The 20,734-nt window shown below is 42.6% G+C and overlaps 2 protein-coding genes across 52 annotated transcripts in view; both read left to right on the plus strand.

Annotated features, from left to right (window-relative positions):
• Positions 1-8,338, plus strand: part of LOC110494450 (eukaryotic translation initiation factor 4 gamma 3) — a 76,002-nt gene extending 67,664 nt beyond the window's left edge. For 27 of the 50 annotated variants that reach the window (XM_090205884.1, XM_090205897.1, XM_090205899.1 and 24 more), the window contains 14 exons: positions 146-282; positions 959-1,049; positions 1,160-1,286; positions 1,386-1,597; positions 1,722-1,837; positions 4,475-4,647; positions 4,755-4,880; positions 5,234-5,315; positions 5,539-5,637; positions 5,742-5,888; positions 6,087-6,168; positions 6,268-6,414; positions 6,594-6,688; positions 7,293-8,338. In XM_090205884.1, coding sequence (XP_090062010.1) covers positions 146-282; positions 959-1,049; positions 1,160-1,286; positions 1,386-1,597; positions 1,722-1,837; positions 4,475-4,647; positions 4,755-4,880; positions 5,234-5,315; positions 5,539-5,637; positions 5,742-5,888; positions 6,087-6,168; positions 6,268-6,414; positions 6,594-6,688; positions 7,293-7,421 — 1,763 coding nt within the window. In that variant the 3' untranslated portion in view covers positions 7,422-8,338. The remainder of the gene's footprint in view (positions 1-145; positions 283-958; positions 1,050-1,159; positions 1,287-1,385; positions 1,598-1,721; positions 1,838-4,474; positions 4,648-4,754; positions 4,881-5,233; positions 5,316-5,538; positions 5,638-5,741; positions 5,889-6,086; positions 6,169-6,267; positions 6,415-6,593; positions 6,689-7,292) is intronic. The other 23 variants (XM_036950503.2, XM_021569507.3, XM_036950506.2 and 20 more) reach the window with 1 other exon arrangement.
• Positions 8,339-10,919: 2,581 nt separating this feature from the next.
• On the plus strand, positions 10,920-20,641 carry hp1bp3 (heterochromatin protein 1, binding protein 3). 2 transcript variants are annotated; one of them, XM_090205920.1, is made up of 12 exons: positions 10,920-11,210; positions 14,941-15,016; positions 15,293-15,500; positions 15,605-15,764; positions 17,054-17,197; positions 17,380-17,451; positions 17,742-17,896; positions 18,141-18,231; positions 18,351-18,510; positions 18,660-18,771; positions 19,052-19,216; positions 19,311-20,641. In XM_090205920.1, the coding sequence occupies exons 1-12, from the start codon at positions 11,172-11,174 to the stop codon at positions 19,792-19,794; spliced, it is 1,866 nt and encodes a 621-aa protein (XP_090062046.1). In that variant the 5' UTR covers positions 10,920-11,171; the 3' UTR covers positions 19,795-20,641. The 2 variants fall into 2 exon arrangements, with proteins under 2 accessions (XP_090062046.1, XP_021425191.1); XM_021569516.3 differs by lacking the exon at positions 10,920-11,210 and adding an exon at positions 14,251-14,388.
• The last annotated feature ends 93 nt before the right edge of the window (positions 20,642-20,734 follow it).

Below are 20,734 nucleotides of genomic sequence, written 5' to 3' on the forward strand. Positions count from 1 at the left end.
CCCCACTCTCTCCCTTCTGTCAACTCACCCCATTGTATTCTCTCAAGCCTGGGGCATGAGGTGTTGATGTTGTCACAATTTGAGTTGTCTTTTAATAAACCCATTAACATCTCATCCCCCCGTGTGTGTTCCCTCTGTCCTCCAGAGCAGCAGCAGAGAGAGCAGCAGAGAGAACAGCAGAGGGAGCAGCGTGTGCAGCAGAGAGAGGAGACCTGGAACACTGTGCCCATGACCAAGAACAGCAGGACCATTGACCCGACCAAGATCCCCAAGATCTCCAAGGTCAGCCCCAAAAACACCTGTAGATCTCAACTTTTGACTTCCTCTTTTGGATGGTTTACCATGGAGGTTCACTGGTGTTTAAGTGTATTCTATTTTAATTACAAAATGGACAATTGGACAATAGTAGATGTTTGGTTCCTTCAAGTCTTTACAAGTTGGATGACATAAGTCAGCCTGACATTTTGAGTTATGTTTACTCCATTAATGAAGATTTGTGTCCTCATTGGTCTGCAAGCACATGTCTTCCTGGACATGTTTGCATTTGTATTAGGTACATGGTCTTCCCAACTGCCATACAATGCCAACTAGAAGAAGAAATACTACTGTGCTGTACTGTAGACATTACACCGCATCCTGTAGTTCTTCATTAATACTTCTACAATATCATATGGCACACATCCCTGTCCTCATGATATTGTACTGGTGGTGAAATAAAACATGTCCACCTGCTGGATAGTTGCGGTACAACCACACAAAGCCTTGCATACTGGTGCATGGCATCCCCTGCTGGAGGAAAGATGTTAGAAACCCAGACAGTCCTCTGTGTGTCAGTACCAATGATGTATAAGGCAGCTCTCCATTCTCAGAGATTGTTAGTCATTATTGCATTGTAGGCCCAGATCACATGATATTAGTATTGGAAGGTGAACTGTTTGTCTGTCATCATCCTATCTAGCCTCAGATGGATGAGAAGATCCAACTGGGACCACGGGCCTCACTCAACTGGATGAAGGGCAGTAGTGGAGGGGCCAAAGCCAGTGACTCTGGTGAGGAGACATAACGTGTCTCACACACACATTGGTGATCCAGTTGAATTAGCTGTAATTGTGTTCTGGTTGAAATGTAATGTCCGCTGCTTCATCTTGTCTCCCATCAGAATTATCCCGGTCTGGTGGTGGTGGCGCCAGTTTAAACCGGTATTCTGCACTCCAGTCCACCCCATCTCAACCCACCACCCCACCTGCACAAAACCCAGAGTATGACACTAGAAGAACCTTGGGCAGGTAATGATCACATTTTGAAACTTGTATAATGGATTTGGTCTCTGAACATCTTATTTTGAGGCAAAACATTTGTGTTGTGTGTGTTTTCTCCTCCCTCAGTCGAAGCAGTGCAGGGAAAGAGCGAAGCGAGAAGCCCTTGAGCTCAGCCCTGCCGCGGCCTGGTTCCTTCGTTCGAGGCGTCAGTGCCAAAGAGCTGCTGGCGAGCCCGTCCCTGAGTCCCGAGGAGCCCCGCAGAGAGCTGGAGAGCATCAGGAGGCTCAGCGTCAGCGAGGACAAGACTGAGCCAGAGTGCAGCAGAGCCAGGGAGCCTGGTAAGGAAACAAAATCCAGCTCTAGAGACATACAATGACTAAACACACAGAGAGTCAGTGGACACAAACACACTCTCTCTCTAGCAGGGGAGCGCTCTTGTAACATTGTTGTTTCCCCCTGCAGTGAAAGCAGAGCCTGTGGTTGCCCAGTCTCCAGACAGACCTGCCCTCTCTGAGGAGGAGATGGAGAGGAAGTCCAAAGCTATCATTGACGAGTTCTTGCACATCAACGACTATAAGGTACAGTCATTCAAAGTGGAACTGACACCATTTGAACTGCTTTAAACACAGATAATCATCATATCGGTCTAAAATATCAAATTAGCAGTTTATGCTTCAAAACCAACTTTATAAGAGGTTATATTTGACTCAAAATACCATTACATAGAGTAAGGCATTGTTGACAGAATTAAATGGATGCTTAATACAATTCACCAATAAATCGCTAGGTAGTCTATTGCATTTTGCTATCAGGTTGTAAATCACAGCTAGTACATTTCTTTGCTGCCTCCATCCAGTCAGGGGATGAACTGTTTCAGTTTCACTGACCTAATATTTTGAGAGAAAAAAGACAAAGTAAATTGATTGGGGAAACGCAACACAATCAATCTAGCTATGCAGTCCCGTTACATGGCTAAGACTATAGCTAGCTTATCTATTTATACTGAACAAAAATATAAATGCAACATGTAAAGTGTTGGTTTCATGAGCTAAATTAAAAGATCCCAGAAATGGTAATGTCTGCTAACATTAGCCATCAAGCTAACGAAGTTAGTCCCAGATGAGTTTTCCAATGGAGCCATCTTTGTCTGGAGAAGTAATTTCCAATTTGGGGAAAAAGGCAAACTCTGCTCCATCATTCATTGAATCAGATGGCTCATTCGTCACAAAACCGACTGATATTGCCAACTACTTTAATTATTTTTTCATTGTCAAGATTAGCAAACTTAGGCAGGACATGCCAGCAAAAAACGTTGACACTACACATCCAAGTATATCTGACCAAATTATGAAAGACAAGAATTAGTGTGAGAGGAAGAGGTGAAAAAATTGTCTATCAACAATGACAAGCCACCAGGTCTAACAACTTGGATGGATAATAGCAGATAATATTGCCACTCCTATTTTCCATATCTTCAATTGAAGCCTACAAGAAAGTGTGTGCCCTCCAGCCTGGAGGGAAGCAAAAGTCATTTCACTACCTAAGAATAGTGAAGCACTCTTTACTGGCTCAAATAGCCAACCAATCAGCCTGTTACCAACCCTTAGTAAAGTTTGGGGGAAAATGGTGTTTGACCAGATACAATGCTATTTTAACAGAATTGCAGCATGCTTATAGGGAAGGACACTCAACAAGCACAGCACTTACATTTCTCTCAGCCCATCAGTAATTTGTGTATGATTCAAAATTGGAGGGGGTTTGTTTTGTTAAACTTCAGTGCGGCTTTTGGCATTATCGATCATAATCTGCTGCTGTAAAAACTTGTTATGGCTTTACACCCTCTGCTATATTGTGGATTACAAGTTAACTGTCTTAATAAAACACAGAGGGTGTTTTTTAATGGAAGCCTCTCCAACATAATACAGATCAAATCAGGAATTTCTCATGGCAACTGTCTAGGCCCCTTACTTTTTTCAATCTTTGAGTAAAGCCAGTGTGTCTATGTATGCGGATGACTCAACACTATACACGTCAGCTACTACGGCGACTGAAATGACTGCAACACTTAAAAGGGCTGCAGTTAGTTTCAGAATAGGTGGCAAGGAATAAGTTAGTCCTAAATATTTCAAAAACTAAAATAATTATATTTGAGAACACACATGATAACATATGCACTATATACACATGGATTTTTTGTTGTAGATATTTGGCAGTGGAGTTGGGACCTGAGGGCACACACTTAGTGTGTTGTGAAATATGTTGTGAATGTATTGAAAAGTCTTTTAAATGATATAACTGCCTTCATTTTGCTGGACCTCAGGAAGTGTAGATGCTGCCTTTGCAGCAGCTAATTGGCATCCATAAAAATAAATGCACCGAAGCTTATTTCTCTCATTTGTTTGCACAAATTTGTTTACATCCCTAGTAGTGAGCATTTCTCCTTTGCCAAGATAATCCAGCCACCTGACCAGTGTGGCATATCAAGAAGCTGATTTAAACAGCATAATTATTACACAGATCCACCTTGTGCTGTGGACAATAAAAGGTCACTCTAACGTGCAGTTTTGTCACACAACACAATGCCACCGATGTTTAAAGTTTTGAGGGAGCATGAATTCCCACCAAAGCTGTTGCCAGAGAATTTAATGTTAATTTCTCTACCATAAGCTACATCCAACGTCGTTTTAGAGAACTTGGCAGTATGTCTAACCAGCCTCACAACCGCAGACCACATGTAACCATGCCAGCCCAGGATCTCCACATCCGGCTTCTTCACTGCGGGATTGTCTGAGACCAGCCACCCGGACAGCGATGAAACTGTGGGTTTGCACAAACTCTCAGAAAGAGTGTGCAAAACTGTCATCAAGGCAAAGGGGGGCTACTTTGAAGAATCTCAAATATAAAATAGATTTTGATTTGTTTAACACTTTTTTAGTTACATGATTCCATATGTGATATTTCATAGTTTTGATGTCTTCAATATTATTCTACAATGTAGAAGAAAAATAATGAAGAAACCCTGGAATGAGTGTGTACAAACGTTACTGTATGTGCTCGCTTGTCACAAAATAATTGTCTTTTGTCATTCTTCCCATTTGATGGTGCTTAATCTGTGCCCGGTCCTCTAATAATGCTGCATACTGTATATGCATGCTTTTGCATTTTACTCTACAGGAAGTTTGTAACACCAAGATGTATGTTTGTATTCTCTGTAGGAGGCTGTGCAGTGTGTGAACGAGCTGGACCTGTCCTCTCAGCTCCACGTGTTTGTTCGTGTGGGGGTGGAGTCCACCCTGGAGCGCAGTCAGATCACACGGGACCATATGGGCCAGCTCCTCTTCCAGTTAGTGCAGCAGGGCACCCTGCCCAAGCCCCAGTTCTTCAAAGGGTCAGCCTGCCTACATATCCATCTGCTCTCATTCGAGCGGTCAACAACTGTACAACTGTACTGTATCTAAAATGGCTGTCTCCTCAGAATATCTGTGTTTCCTTCAGGTTTGCTGACACCCTTGAACTGGCGGACGACATGGCCATTGACATTCCCCATATCTGGCTGTATCTGGCTGAGCTGCTCAGCCCTGTGCTGAGAGACGGGGGCTTCTCTATGAGAGAGCTCTTTAGGTAACACTGCTACTCTACAGCACAACGATATTGTATTGTTATCTCCCTGTAAAGCTATGGGTATCAAGGGGGGGTTATTATTGCATCAACAGATCTTACCTGATCAGATCACTCCACATGCAACCCACATTTATTCAGATCTCACAGTCTGCATGATGAGTAAAATGTACCCCATTCCGTTCCCTCTGTCAAGGATTGCTGCTTGTTGCTATCGCAGTTCTTTCATTATGGAGTGTTGATGTTGGCTCTCACACCTCCATTCCCTGCTTTCTGTAAACTGTGTGATATGAAGGAAAACAGTTGGGCGGGATGGAACCGCTGGAGACATCTAATGCTTTTCTCTTTGTCCACAGTGAATTAAGCAAACCTTTACTTCCTGTTGGAAGAGCTGGGGTCTTATTTTCTGAAATACTGCACATACTATGCAAACAAATGGTAAGTTACATTGTTCTTTTTTTCCTCTAATATTCCTGAAATAATGTTTTACCCCTTTAGCTCTTCTGACCTGAGAGGGAATTTCACACAGCATCTTGTTAATATAGCTGTCAGATATTTTTGCATGACTTTTGTCGGGGTGCAAGTGAGTATCAAGTCAGCAAACCCATTAACTATTGGATGCCAGGGTTCTGACATGTTGTCCTGTCTGTCTCCCACACAGAGCCATAGGAAAGTAGGCACCTTGTGGAGAAAGGCGGGGCTCAGCTGGAGTGACTTCCTGCCAGAGGAAGAGGACATCCAGGATTTCATCTCGCAGCAGGTTAGTGAGAGAGACTCATTGTATTACGGCATGGAGGCATCCCAAGAAACGGTTTCACAGCAACCTAAACCTTCTCTCCTCCCCGTCTCCCCTCCTCCTGTCAGAAGCTCCAGTTCACTGTGGTGGACTGCTCTAGCCCTGAGGCAGCCCTCTCTGCGACAGAATTGTCCCCCGAGGTGCTCAACCGGCAGCTGGAGAGACTCCTGCTGGAGGACATGGCCAGTGATGAGCAGATCTTTGACTGGGTAGAGGTACGAACTGTAACATTAAAAGCCCACCACACAGCCCAGCACAGGCACGTTTGGCTCCGTCATACACATATTGGATTATAAATACATAGTGTTGCATATTTCAAGTGAAGTGTCAGAGATCCAGGCACTGATGTCGTGCAGCTTTCCCATGTCTAACCGGAGCTTCTTTGTGCTCCTCTGTTGTCCGCCACATCCCAGGCAAATCTAGATGAATCTCAGATGAGCTCGTCTCCGTTCCTGAGAGCTCTGATGACTGCTGTGTGTAAGGCAGCGGTGAAAGGTAAGCTGTCATTCTTTTAGCTAGGGACAGTCCATTGTTTTGTATATATTATATAGCTAGAGCAGTTCACAATTTTCTCCATCTTTGTTTCTTGTGTAGATGAAAGCACTTCCTGCCGAGTGGACGTAGCCATCATACAGAGGAGATTGCCCGTATTACTCAAGTACCTTAACTCAGACACTGAGCGACAGCTTCAAGCACTTTATGCACTTCAGGCGCTGATAGTCACACTGGATCAGCCTCCTAGTAAGTAACATGCCACTTAGAACGTTAAACCTGAAGATTCACTATAAAGATATAAGCACGGTTCTGTCTCCTGCCCTGCACAGAACCATTTTACATTTACTTTTTTATTCTTGACAAAACTAAAATGTTTTTTTTGTCACATACACCAGATCAGTGCAGTAAATTGTTTGGTTTTACAGGGTCAGACATAATAGTACGGCGCCCCTGGATCAAATTGGGGTTAAGTGCCTTTTCTCAAGGGCCCATCGACAGATTTTTCACCTTGTCGGCTCAGGTATCTGAACCAGCAACCTTTCTGTTATTGACCCTACACTTTATATGTTAGGCTACCTGCCGCCCTGAAGACATCCTTTTATGGTTTTATTTCATGCAGCCATTGCTATTATATAAAAATGTCTTCATGAACTTACTATGAAAACCGACTAATTTAAAGCTAGAATCCTTAGTTGCTACATAAAAAAATTTAAACGTATAAATGAATGATATATACACCCATTTACCTAGTTAAATACAAATTAATAAATAAATAATGTTATTCTTGAATAATATATCTTATAAATCCTTCATGAGCTTAGTTTAATTGTCATACCCCATCAGAACCCGAAATATGCTTGTTTTACTCCAATGTTGGTAAACAATGCAAATGTAACATGGTTAAATCTTTGAATTTAACCACTCAAATGTTGATATCATGGATGGATAGTCCTTGCATACATAGCTCTGTCTATGAATTTCAGTGGTTACATTTCTCCAGGCCCATCCCTCAGCTTTTTACCAAAACATAGATGGGGAGCCGCTTATCGTTTCAATTAAGGATTCTAGATTTAAGGGATTTGGTTATTATTTGGTTATTATAGCCCTTTCCCCTCTCTCTCCAGACCTGCTCCGGATGTTCTTTGACTGTCTGTATGACGAGGACGTCATCTCGGAGGATGCTTTTTACAAGTGGGAGACCAGCAAGGACCCCGCGGAGCAGCTGGGCAAAGGTGTGGCTCTCAAGTCTGTAACCGCTTTCTTCACCTGGCTGAGGGAGGCCGAGGAAGAGTCGGAGGATAATTGACAAGGGAGCAGGTGACCGCTGCAAGCCTCCAGGACAAGAGGCCAGCTGTTGCTACATAGAATAACTGCATCCTCGTAGCAGAACAAACGGACAAACCTACAAAATGTGTGCGGGCAGAATGACATGTATATGGCTGGAATTTTTTCTGCGGAATGGTTCTGAGACATGCCGCCATTTTGAGTTTGAATTCTAATGGCGGAAGCACTAAATACCTGTATTATACATAGAAAATATTTTTGTTTTAAATTTTAACTTACTTTTCTTTTGTTACTTTTTAAGAAGAGACTTAAAGATACATAGGTTCCGGACTCTTTAATTTATTATTTTTTTAAGGACTGCAAATATGGACGTTTATTTAACATTTGCAGATGCTCACAATGAGAACATTGATGATGAATAGAAATAACAATATTAATTATAATAACAATAATAATTGTGAAATAAATAGCCTCCCTGGATTCCATGTTGTTTGGTTGAAAACAGGGTAAAAAGTTATTTTGGAATGTAGGGGAAGGCAGAGAGTGAATGCACAGAGACAACTGACGTCAATGGTTATCAGTGATTAATCACAGGAAGTGTTTCCTCTGATTTGGCTTGCTCTCTATGTGATATGTACGTAAACTTCCCAAGAGGCAGCGGTATGCATTCAAGATGCAATGCAAATCAGTCCACAAAAGAACATCACATGAACATAAATAAACAACGATGAACAATAGATGCATTCAAATGAAATAAGCAAAATGCAAGTTTAAAAAGCAAATGCCAGGGTTGCTGAACATGAAGCGCTTGTAATACTTCAGACCTACAGAGCAAATTAAAAGCTTGTAAATACATTAAAGACAAAAAAGGTATTTAAAAAACATAGCAAATGCAATCAATGGTGGTTATTTTGTTGAGTGGTGATGTTTGCACTACAAGAGTTTTTTACTTGGTTTTAACATTGCTTGCAATGCAGTCTGAAGTTGAAAGTGAATTTTGTGTCAAGTGCCATCTCTAAAATGAGACTACAGTATAGGAATTGTAAAAGATACATTACCAAAAGTATGTGAACACCTGCTTGTCGAGCATCTCATTCTAAAATCATGGGCATTAATATGGAGTTGGGCCCCCCTTTGTTGCTATAACAGCCTCCAATCTTCTAAGAGGGAAGGCTTTCCACTAGATGTTGAGACATTGCTGTGGGGACTTGCTTCCATTCTGCAACAAGAGCATTAGTGAGGCCAGTCACTGATGTTGGGTGATTAGACTTGGCTTGCAGTCGACGTTCCAATTCATCCCAAAGGTGTTCGATGGGGTTGAGGTCAGGGCTCCGTGCAGGCCAGTCAAGTTCTTCCACACCGATCTCAACAAACCATTTTTGTATGGACCTCGCTTTGTGCACGCGGGCATTGTCCTGCTGAAACAGGAAACAGCCTTCTCCCAACTGTATGCCACAAAGTTGGAAGCACAGAATCGTCTAGAATGTCATGGTGTGCTGTAGTGTTAATATTTCCCTTCGCTGAAACTAATGGGCCTAGCCTGAACCATGAAAAACAGCCCCATTAATCCTCATCCGCCAAACTTTACAGTTGGCATTCGGCAGGTAGCTTGTGTGGCCTACCACTTTGCGGCTGAGCCATTGTTGCTCCTAGACGTTTCCACTTCACAATAACAGCATTTACAGTTGATGAGCAGCTCTAGCAGGGCAAAAATTTGATGAACTGACTTGTTGGAAAGGTGGCGTCCTATTACAGTGCCACATTGAATGTCACTAAGCTCTTCAGGAAGGGCGGTCTACTGCCAATGTTTCTATGGAGATTGCATGGCTGTGTACTCTTATACACCTGTCAGCAAATGGTGTGGCTGAAAAAGCAGAATCCACATACTTTTGTGTATATAAGCAACTATTGGCGGACCAATGACGTTAACTAGAACAATTAGCATCTATTATTGAGCCTTTTCTAATAAGAGTTGCCAGTTTTCTCCATTCATGCACATTGGTTGAAAAGCGAATTAGCGACAGTAACTTTTCCTCAACGGGGGATTGACCGTATCTTATTTTATAACCTGTATTAGTGTGGAAATATTGTAAGAACTAGCTGAGCACGATGTAAGATGGGGCATGATTGTGGTAGGACAAGTCATATCTTGCATAGCCTTATGACGTTTGCCAGCATTCCTATGTAATGCTCATGTGATCTCTAATTCCGGTGTAGTTACTGAACTGAAGTTACACTCCACTGTAATGGATGAGAGGAAACCTCTGCAGAGGGCATTCACATACAGTCTGCAGAAATGTAAATCTGTGTCTACCATTGCCTTTGATCACATTTCAGATGATTTCTAACTTTGACTGACTGGAAACCAGAAATGGTATTTGAAATCTAGATTGGAGCTGACGGAGACCATTGGGAAAATGAAATATTCAAACAGCTTTGATAACAAATACTTAATGGATAGGATTTCATTGGTAGCTGCAGGTATGGGATGACCTAATCTTGGAGAGACTAGGGTTAACCCATAGAGATGGACTAGTGCCCAGAAGTCTGTTTTAGCATTGGCAGCACCATTAAGGACTTTCACCATTTTGAAGTGGTCAACTGGGTGCTGATTTCCTATGGGTTAAGGAAGGATCACATAATTCCATCCAGGTCATAAAGTGTGATCAGCCTATGAATTATATTTATGAGCAAACATTGGCAGTAAATCGCCAACCTTGGATTTATACCTGTTCAAACAACACATTCTAGGTGGCAGTATGCACCCTTTCGATTTGTTTACCAACTCATAGAAGTAGTAGATTAAAATTGACTACTTCAAAATGGAGAAGGCCTCAATGGTGCTGCCCATGCTCTCAGAAGCCATAATAGGACAGATATAATGTTGCGTCCTTTAACTATCTGAGTAACCTTATCCAGCTACAATCAAGTAGGCCAACACTGTTGTCCACAGTGCCTTCTGCAGGACAAAGGCCGGCGCCTGGTTAGCGAGAACATATATCTGAACCAAAGAGATGTATAACTAACCCAATATAGTTAATCTGCGTATTTTACAGTGAGAGCAAATTGCGCATAGTGGGCAGAACAAGCCAGAAGGTAGGCAAAGTCAAGCACAAGCTAGCGATATAGTATTGGCGCGTTGTAGCATGTATTTGCATATTTCCGTTAGGGAATGCCTCTGAAGTGCACAAACTAATTCCCGCCGCTGGACTTCCTCTCACTACCATATTTGGTGGTGAGAACGTTCTAAACGGATGCTTCAGCTTTATAGTCCCGGTGACGTGTCTGTGTTACCTATTTCTGTTTGTGTCTGAATCTCAGAAGAAAAATATATATATATATATATATATATATATATGAAACATATTAAAAAAAAGTCTGGATCTCTCGGGTTGGAATGCCGTAGCCATTTTGGAATGGCACGTCGCGTTGAACAACAAAGGATAGTCAGCCAATCAGTCTCCTTTATTGTTCAACGCGATATTCTGCATGCCATTCCAAAATGGCTGCTGTGGCTTCTGTTGTAGGCATAAGGACGAAAAGGGCAGTTTAATTAAAAACGAGCAGTATTTCAATCTTTAACTTATCATTTTAGATAATAGGATAATTATGAGTACAGCAACATCTTCCATCCCTGGTACGTTTTCCCAGCCATATCCCGCCCCTTCTACGTGCTGTCCACATTCTGGTAGCTATGCGTTTCGACCTGAAGGGTTCAGATGTATTTACTGGGTCGGAACAGTTCTGGCTACTGCCTGGTAAGCAAATCTGGGAGAAGAGATCCCAAATAAAATACTGCAGCATTTATATTAGAATTTCTACTTTTCAGATGTTCCAAATCATTATACAACATTGGCATTCAATGGGGTTGAGTAGAGCACTGCAAAATCACTGTATTACATCCCAAATAAGTATTCATTGGGTGCGTTCCAGCGGGTAGGTTTACGATCCATGTTGCATTTAGTCAGTCGAGAACCACACCTGGAGACATGTATGTCTCAGGAAGCACCTGGTGCTTCGGTAAAGTTACACATTCTATCTAGCAGGTACTGAAACGTATATAAATTGCTGCCTCGTTCATTGAGTGACGAAGTCATCAAGTGGTTACATAGCATGGAATATCCCGACTTTACACAGGATGGAACGCAAGTAATGCAGTTTGAGGGGATCGACCAGAGCGAGATACTGCAGAGATTTTCTGACCTTGCGCACATTCAGATAAGAGTTGTTATTTGGGATGAATACACGGTGATTTGTAGATTGTAATTCAGCACCGCGTGCCCTGCGACAATCCCTCAAATGCTCTAGTTGCATTCCAGGTTGTCAAAAGATAGCTATATATATTGTGGTTCCCGAGATGTTACCCACTTCTTCCTTTATTTAACTAGGCAATTCAGTTAAGAACAAATTCCTATTTACAATGACATTCTAGGAACAGTGGGTTAACTGCCTTGTTCAGGGGCAGAACGACCTTGTCAGCTCGGGATTCGATCTAGCAACCTTTCGGTTACTAGGCTACCTGCCGCCCCAGTACCTCTTCTGTGTGTGATTTAAAATTAACATTGGTTCAAGGACATGCATCTGGTGTAATAGAAGCAATAATTGGTACCATTATTGTCTTTGGAAAAAAATTAGTATTTACACGAAGATTTAACACATATTGCCATTTCCCCACTCACTATAGTGGGGAATCCTGTTTTCTGCAAACAATGCCTACAGTACAGCAGTCGGCCTTTCGTGGCTTCAATGAGAGTGGGCAGTAGTTCTCCGCTGATTTAAATAACTATTTTAGTGCTATTCGGGATCCTTGGGACAAAAGGGGTTAGTTATAATTACAAACTGGGGGTTTTGAGCTCTGATTGGCTGACAGCTGTGGTATATCAGACCATATACCACGGTATGACAACTTGTTTTTACTGCTCGAATTCCATTGGTAAACAGTTTATAATGGCAATAAGGCACTTCTGGGGTTTGTGATATATGGCCAATATACCACAGTTAAGGGCTGTGTCCAGGCACTCTGACGTTGATCATGCTAAGGAACAGCCCTTAGCCGTGGTATATTGGCCATATACCACACCCCTCGGTTCTTATTGCTTAAATATATTTGCCTTAACCACAGTTTCTAAACCCAGAGGAGCAACATCCTGGAACGCTTGCGAAACAAGCCGACCAGGCCAGGGTTTTGGGTTTCAGAAGTCCGAGTGCAGTGAAAAATCTAAAGGCACAACCTAGATTCATCAATGTCTAATGTAGTTGAACATGTTTTTACTGCAACCTCGTGAAACTGACACGTTTCACTGATTTATAGTGAAGGAGTAACTTTGACGGTGTGCACATGCGCAGTTCGGCACGAGATGCCCTTTTGATGTGTTTCTTCCCTTGAGTTTAGCTAACCAACGTCGCCATGACCTCGCCTAATAATAAAGGGTCAGCATGCGTCATTCATTTCGAACCAACAAGTGTGCTTACATGACCTTCACTTGAAATACAAGATAAAAGCGGCAATAGTACTGTTTGTCAATTTTGAAACGCCGTAGCCCGTATGCGCTTCCTCAAAATAGTCAGAATTAACGCAAAATAACTCAAGAAATCTGTCAAGGATTTTTGCGTTTTTGCCAAGGAGATCTAATAGTCTAAATTTGCATGAGGACGAGTCCTATCGTTAAATGACAATGGGCACTTCATGGAAGAATCCCTCTACTGTTGACCAATCGCAGATGTGGGGGCGTAGACTTCAGCTACGGATGTCGGCTTGCTTCAAACATTTTGTGTGCCCCAACAGCCGAAACACTTTCTGTAGTCCAAAACGAACAAAAACGTCACAATGTTTTCATAATATATGCACAAACTGTTTCGTCTGGGAAGCATGCAGATCTTCATACTATACTCAGTGGTGAAATAAGTACCCAATTGTCATACAAGAGTAGAAGTAAAGATACCTTAATAGAATATGACTCAAGTGAAAGTCACCCAGTAAAATACTACTTATCTGTAGTAAAAGTCAAAGTATTTGGTTTTAAATATACCTAAGTATCAAAAGTAATTGATAAAATATACTAAAATGTACTTTTTAAAATATCAAAGTATAAATAATTTCAAATTCCTTATTATGCAAACCAGATGGCATAATTTATTTGTATTGCTCCTGAGTGGTGCAGCGGTCTAAGGCACTGCATCTCAGTGCAAGAGGTGTCACTATAGTACCTGGTTCGCATCTAGGCTGTGTCACATTCGGCCATGATTGGGAGTCCCATAGGGTGGCGCACAATTGGCCCAGCGTCGTCGGGGTTTGGCCGGAGTAGGCCCTCATTGTAAATAAGATTTGGTTCTTAACTGACTTGCCTAGTTAAATAAAGGTTAAAGAAAAAAATGGATAGCCAGGGGCACACTCCAAACACAATTTACGAAGGAAGCATTTGTGTTTAGGTTGTCCACCAGATCAGAGGCAGCACAGATGACCAGTGATGTTCTCTTGATAAGTGCGTGAATTGGACCATTTTCTCTCTTCTCTGTTGATCCCGATTCACCCACTTATTTTGCAAGCCCACTTTCATACCAACTCCCAAGTATGCAGTTACCCATCCTTGTTTTAACCGACATAATTTGGCTTCAATGCCTATTGAGTCTTCACATAAGAATGAACGGTGTCACGAGATCGATGGCTTTGTCCAGTCATTTAAACAGTCATTGACCCTAACCCCTACCCTAACCCTTACAATTTTGTAAACGTTAAATTCAATGGGGTGACGTCATAGTTGGACGTCCCAACGATTCTACATAGCAAGAACCAACAAAGAACACACCCAACGTGACACCACACCCACGAGGTTGCTACGTGTACGTTCAAGGGGGAGGGGCACGTAAGTAACAAAAAAAAAGAAGGAAAGGAGAGCGAAGCAATTTTATTTCAACATCTTTATAGAAAGTCTAAAGGTAAGAATATAAACAATTGTTCATGGTTAGTCCCTGCAAAAAGCGTTCTACATTAGATCTTTTGCAAAAATGCATGCGCCGTTTTCTTATTTACCAATGCAACTTCGGTGCATTTACCATCAGCTCTATGCAGCGCCATTACGGTGTGGGGTGGCCTAAATCAATGGACAAAATGGCCATATTTGAATTTTTACTGGAAGACGTGCATCTTCACCGATATTCATTTTTGATTAGTATTTACACGCCCCCACCATTCCAAAACACTATAGAAAAGTGCACACTGCTTGTGGTTTTATCGATGTTTGACGATAATGTACTTTGCAAAGAGCAGTATCTAGAGCACTATCTTGCGTTTGATGAATGAGGCCATGATTGACGTTTCCTCGCACATACAGAAGCAGTGGGTGACTGCATGATGTTACCATTGGGTAACATTTGGGTACCTAAGTTGCTTTAGATCCAGTAACTTTATTGTGATCGGTAATACATAATTTATCTGTCAGTGCTGAGGAAATGTTTTAATTTATAATTTTGCGTCTCTATGGTCAACAGTTTGGAGTCATGCCTATACGTCGTGCAGCTGGGACTCCACCCCAGGAGACACCCCCCTTGGCTGCACCAGATGGAGGTGAGTTCAAGACCCTCGACATGAACAGGAACTATGCTTTGAGATTCAGATTGGTACCCAGCATTGACAGGCTGAGTGAATAGGCACCACTTGACAGGTCCTGATTGGAATTCTGGTGAATCTAGGTCTTGCCCGCTATTAGTGGTTATTTTAGGAAAGCGTGGAATCAGACATTGTTCAGAGTTCTTGTTGTTGAGTGGCATGTAAATACTTTTACATCTACTTGCTGAATTTACATATTCACTCTTGTCTTCCTCCTTCCACATTTCTCTTCAGAGCCTGATGCCAGCTCTGAGGAATCTGCCTCTGTTGAGGAGGAGCAGGAGGTAGCACCCGCAGCCCCAGTAGCCAAGAAGGGGGAGGGTCAAGGAGAATGTGAGGGCACAGGTGAAGGAGACCCAAAAGAGAATGGTGAGAAACCTGATGAATCGACTGGAAAGAAGACTGAGGAGAAGAAGGCTGAGGGGGAGGAGGCTGAGAAGGAGTGAGTTGCTTGTGCTCAAACCCTGCAAATGTTGCATTCATATCTGTTTCGATAAATGTATAATTTCACATTTTCGTGCTTGCTGTGTTGTGGTTTGGCTGCAGAGAGAAAGATGGAGTGAAAGAGAAAGTCAAGAAGCCCATTAAAAGGACCATTCCTGCCTGGGCCACCATGTCTGCCAGCAAACGTGCAACGCTCACTAATAAGAGCACCTCCACCATGCAGCCGCCTAGGATGGACGACATCCTCATTGAGGCTATTGAGGTCTATACACAACACTTATTACTAGGGATGCACAATATATCGGTGAACATATCGGAATAGGCCCATATTGGCTCAAAATGCCAACATCTGTATCGGCCCGATGTCTAGTTTAACACCGATGTTAAAAACGGATGTCAAAGCTACCGTGCATATAACGTAGGTACATGACGTAATGACGCCACATAAAATTTTGCGCTACACGTGCAACACAGCATTCCTAACCTAGCCCACAATGTCTGCTGTATGGCTCGAGCAGGCAACAAGCCAAGCAGTCATTTGAAAGAGTAAGAACATTTCAGCGAGACAACTCAAAGGCGAAATCCATTAAAGCCAAGATAATGGGATTCATAGCCCTTGACAATCAACCGGTCTCTTGTCATGGGTGATGTTGGCTTTCGCCGACTGGTCGAGCACTGGTACACACTACCAAATGTGCTATTTTTCAGATGTTGGCCTTCCGAAGTTACACAGTAATAGCATCACTGCTATGAGCTTCACGACATACATACTATGGAATGCCATTTGTGTCTTTGCCTGTCAAAAACGATACAGTAGCACTGTCAAAGCTGTACAGAAAAGTCTGCAAACAAGCAAACACCGGCCACAAACAATGTGTTGACAATACCGCGTTGGTAATAAAGCATTTGTTCGACCGCAACTTCTGGGGTAGCTAGCTTTAGCTTGGTACCTAGCTAGCACCAATACAACCAGTCTGAAAACAATGACCAGTAGAAACTGCAGTCATATTCATTATTCTTAGCAATGATTTAGGAATCCTTGTAAGTATTAGCTAGGTTGCCACTTGTTGTTCACCTATTGAAATTGAACTTCAATTCATGAAACTAAAGAGCTAGCCAGCTACTTACCCTGTTGCCCAAAGCTAATGTTCTAAGCAGCCAGCTAGCTTCATCTGGCTAGTGAGGCTCAACCGGACCGGGTTATGTTTTGTGAAGCTAGCCACAATAAGGATTAGGCACAATAGTGAAATTTGCAGTTTGCCTTCAAAATAAAAGTATGTCATTGACAGTGATGCAAATTAATACAAATAGTAGAATTATGCTATACTTTTATTTTGAAGGATAACTGCAAAGTCCACTATTGTGGCTAATCCTTATTGTGGCTAGCTTCACATAGATGGGTCCGACCACCATTAATCAAATAAGAACTGTCTTATAAGGTTATCGGTATCGGCCAAAAATGTCATATCGGTGCATCACTACTTATTATGTTGTTATCCCTTACTCCCCACTAATGCTGCACCTGCAATTTATCATATTTCCTCTCTGCAGTCCTGCAAGGAGAAGACTGGGGCCTCAGCCCATTCTGTCATGAAGTACATTGTGAAAAAATACCCTAACCTGGAGTTGGACAAGAGGAAATTCCTTCTCAAGAAGGCTCTCAAGAGGCAGCTGGAGAAGGGCACCATCAAACAGGTGAGAAGTCCTTATCCCTGACCACAGCTAACAGTGAATTAACAGGAATTGCAAATGTTAGGTGGCAGCCTATCCTAGTGTTTGACCTGTGGGTTACATGTTGTGGTGCCCTATACCCTGTGCGTCTGGTACTTTATTGGCCTGCATACTCATGTTCCTTTACCTCCTATTCACTCTCACAGCTGAAGGGTAAAGGCCTTTCTGGAAGCTTTACCATTGGGAAGCAGCCCCCTAATAAATCCACTGCTAAAGGGGTAGGTATTTTCAGTCACCTATCTACAAACTTAAACAATAGCAATGTACCATTATGTGTTTGTCCCATTTGGCTTTTAGCAGACATCATTTGAAATAAAATATACGGTGCATACCTATATAATGTAGGCACATATGTCATTTAGCAGACACTTTTATCCAAAGCGACTCAGTCATGCTTGCATACATTTTCTGTATGGGTGCTCCCGGAAACCGAACCAACTATCCTGGCGTTGCAAGTGCCGTGCTCTACCAACTGAGTTTGACTGTGATTCTGATGGTTTGGTGCTAGAAGCCGATGGCAGTAGCTCCTGGGTTGAAGGCAGAGACCCTTGGGGATGCTCTGCCCCTGATCATCACACGGCTATGTGAGCCCAAAGAGGCGTCTTACATTCTGATCAAGAAATATGTGGAGCAGCACTTCCCTCAACTCAACGTGGAGCATCGGTAAATACCTTTTTATTGTCATATTTGATTGGGAGTGGTTTCAATGATCGGGTCCTGTTATTCTCCGAGTACGTAAACACATGCTAACTTGACGTACCTGACATGGTAATGCAAACTTCTGCGCAACCCAAATCTACAGTATGTTTAATGTAGTCTGAAAATAAGGAACCCACTACCTTTTGAACTGTCCAAAGTTGTGTAGGTTAAAATAGGGTTCTCAATGCAGTCACCGATTCATTCCTAGGCCGGATATCCTAAAGAGTGGCCTGGTGAGAGCTGTGGACAAGGGTCAACTGGAGCAGATCACTGGAAAAGGTGCCTCTGGAACATTCCAGGTTAGTCTTGTACTAAAGGAATGCACAATTCAGTCTACTCCATAAAGGCCTTTGGCGTCTATAATGTTAGATCTTTGCTCTGAGGTGTTTCTTTTAGACTCTCTCTTACCCCCTCACAGCTGAAGCGGGAAGGGGGCAAGTTCCTGCTTAAAGGTGGGCCCCTGGAGGACGCTATCATGACAGCCATCGTGGCCATGAACGAACCCAAGACTTGCAGTACCACCACACTCCGCAAATTCCTGTTGGAGACAAACAAGGACAGCATGGAGTACCGTGTGGGTAAGACCTGTTCCCTTACTCTCCTAACTGAACCACTGCTTTGACAATGTGTGAATACCTACCTGAAACTGCAGGAGCTCTCTCATTAGCTGGGTTGAAACAGAGATGTTAAGATTCTTTATTGACACTGGGCACTTCTCTTCCCTCAGTGAACAGCCTAAAGAGGACACTGCAGAAGTGTAAAATGATGGGCTGGATGGAGCAGATCACTGGGAATGGGCTAAATGGGACCTACCAGCTCTGCTACCCTTACCACCCCAGGTAGAACTCCACCCTAGGAAGATTACACTGCAAAGTTCATTGCTGACCTCTGTACATAATTGCACAAATGTGTGCTATACCAGGAGCAGTATTCTCTGTTTAGAAAGATGCTGACTACACTACTAATCATGTAACTTTTCATTCATGTTTACTGAACCTCTGATGTACTGAATATTTCAACAGTCTGGTAGTAATAACAGAAATGCTTGCACTCTTGCAATACCTTTTATTTATTTTGGGGGGCTCAGGTTAGAGATCAGATTGTTTTCTTATTCCACAGCCCAGCCATTCTGTTCCCAGAAAAACAGAAAGTGAAAGAGCAGAAAATGGCAGAGAAGGCTAAACGCAGAAAGATGGTTGACTCGTCTGATGAGGACTCTGATGAGGAGGAAGAGGAGTCGTCTGAGGAGGATGAGGAGTCAGATGATGAACCCCCTCCTAAGAGGTGAGTCCAAGGTCAAATTGCTGAAATCCAATGAAAATAGTGGAGTTTCAAATGGTTCACTGCTAACAGTGTATTTGTTCAATACGATCCTTAGGAAAGCTGTGAAGCGGCCACCACCTAAAGCACGTCGCCCTCCCCCCAGCAAGAAGTCACAGCCGGCAAGTCAGTCAAGGGCTAAGGGCAAGAAAAGAGCTGCCCCTGCTAAGAGATCTGCACCCCCAGTCAAGAAACCAGCACCCCAAGCTAAGAAAGCAGCACCCCCAGCCAAGAAGCCTGCTCCCCCAGCGAGGAAACCAGTGCCACCAACAAACAAACCAGTGCCCCCGGTTAAGAAACCTGCAGCTGCCAGTAAAGCTGTAGCCTCAAAGAAGACGCCCCCACCAGCTAAGGCGGCACCCACACCAGTCAAGAAAGCTGCTCCAGCGAGCAAGCCCAAAACGCCCATTGTCAAAAAGCTGACAAGCAGGGCATCAAAGCGCCCAGTGCCCAAAAAGTCACCACCTGCGAAGAAGGAAGCAGCCAAATCTGCAGTGAAGGCCAAGCCAGCAGCCCGCAAGTCCCTGAGGGAGAGGAAGTGAGCTCACTATTGACCAGCAGTGGAAGTTTAACTGTAGCTCTGAAGACTGCAGTGCTCTGCCTCTAGCCATGCTCTCTTTCGCATCATTGTTTTCTCCCTGTTTGGGGCTCTAGAATTCTTCTCTGTAGGATAGGGATGTGACAGTTATCAGTTCATGTCAATTTACTGTACTTTGAACTGTTACATTTCTGTGAACCCAACCTCTGAACACCTTATGTAGAAAGTCCTCTTCAAAAACTGTAAAATTGCCTAGGTATTGAATTGTGAAATGTCACAATTTCCCTCACACGCTTGTGTATATGCAGAGATCTAACATAAAATCAAAGTGACTTGTCTTTTAATTTTAACATTTAATCCCAATCCACTTTCCCATGTTTTAGCTTGACACATTCCTTGTATAAAAATATAGAATTCTCTACATTTAATCTAGAGTAAATTTTCAAATCTTAAAGAATATTGAGATTTATGTAAGTGAATTTGAGAGCATGAGAGCCAACTTTTCATGTAATGAATTGTGTTATTTAAATTACATTTCCTTGGTCAGTTGCAGGGCCCATGGTTAAAATACTTAATTTGATTGGAGACTGACATAAGGAAGCAATTTGTCATATTCAGTACTACTGCATAGTATTAGGGGAATATTTTTTTAATGTGCGTAACTAATGAAAGTTAATTTTATCATATAAAGCTATAAAAAAAAATATACAAAATCGTCTACATTCTGTGTAATAGTACAAGATTTGAAGAAACTTCATTTTGAAGGTGTGCCTCATGCATACCTTGCATGCATGTATTCTTTATGTTATGCTTTTTTCCAAGTCGTTATTAAAATGGCTATTTGTACTAAATTCCTTGTTATTCATTCTGTCATGGTCTTAAGGAAGGGTACAAACACCAAATACAGCGTCTGCTGCTGGTGGATCATAAGTTGGAGCAAAAGT

This window comes from Oncorhynchus mykiss, chromosome 17, assembly GCF_057628025.1.
Source record: "Oncorhynchus mykiss isolate SJ-2025 chromosome 17, ASM5762802v1, whole genome shotgun sequence".
Taxonomy (NCBI): Eukaryota; Metazoa; Chordata; class Actinopteri; order Salmoniformes; family Salmonidae; genus Oncorhynchus; species Oncorhynchus mykiss.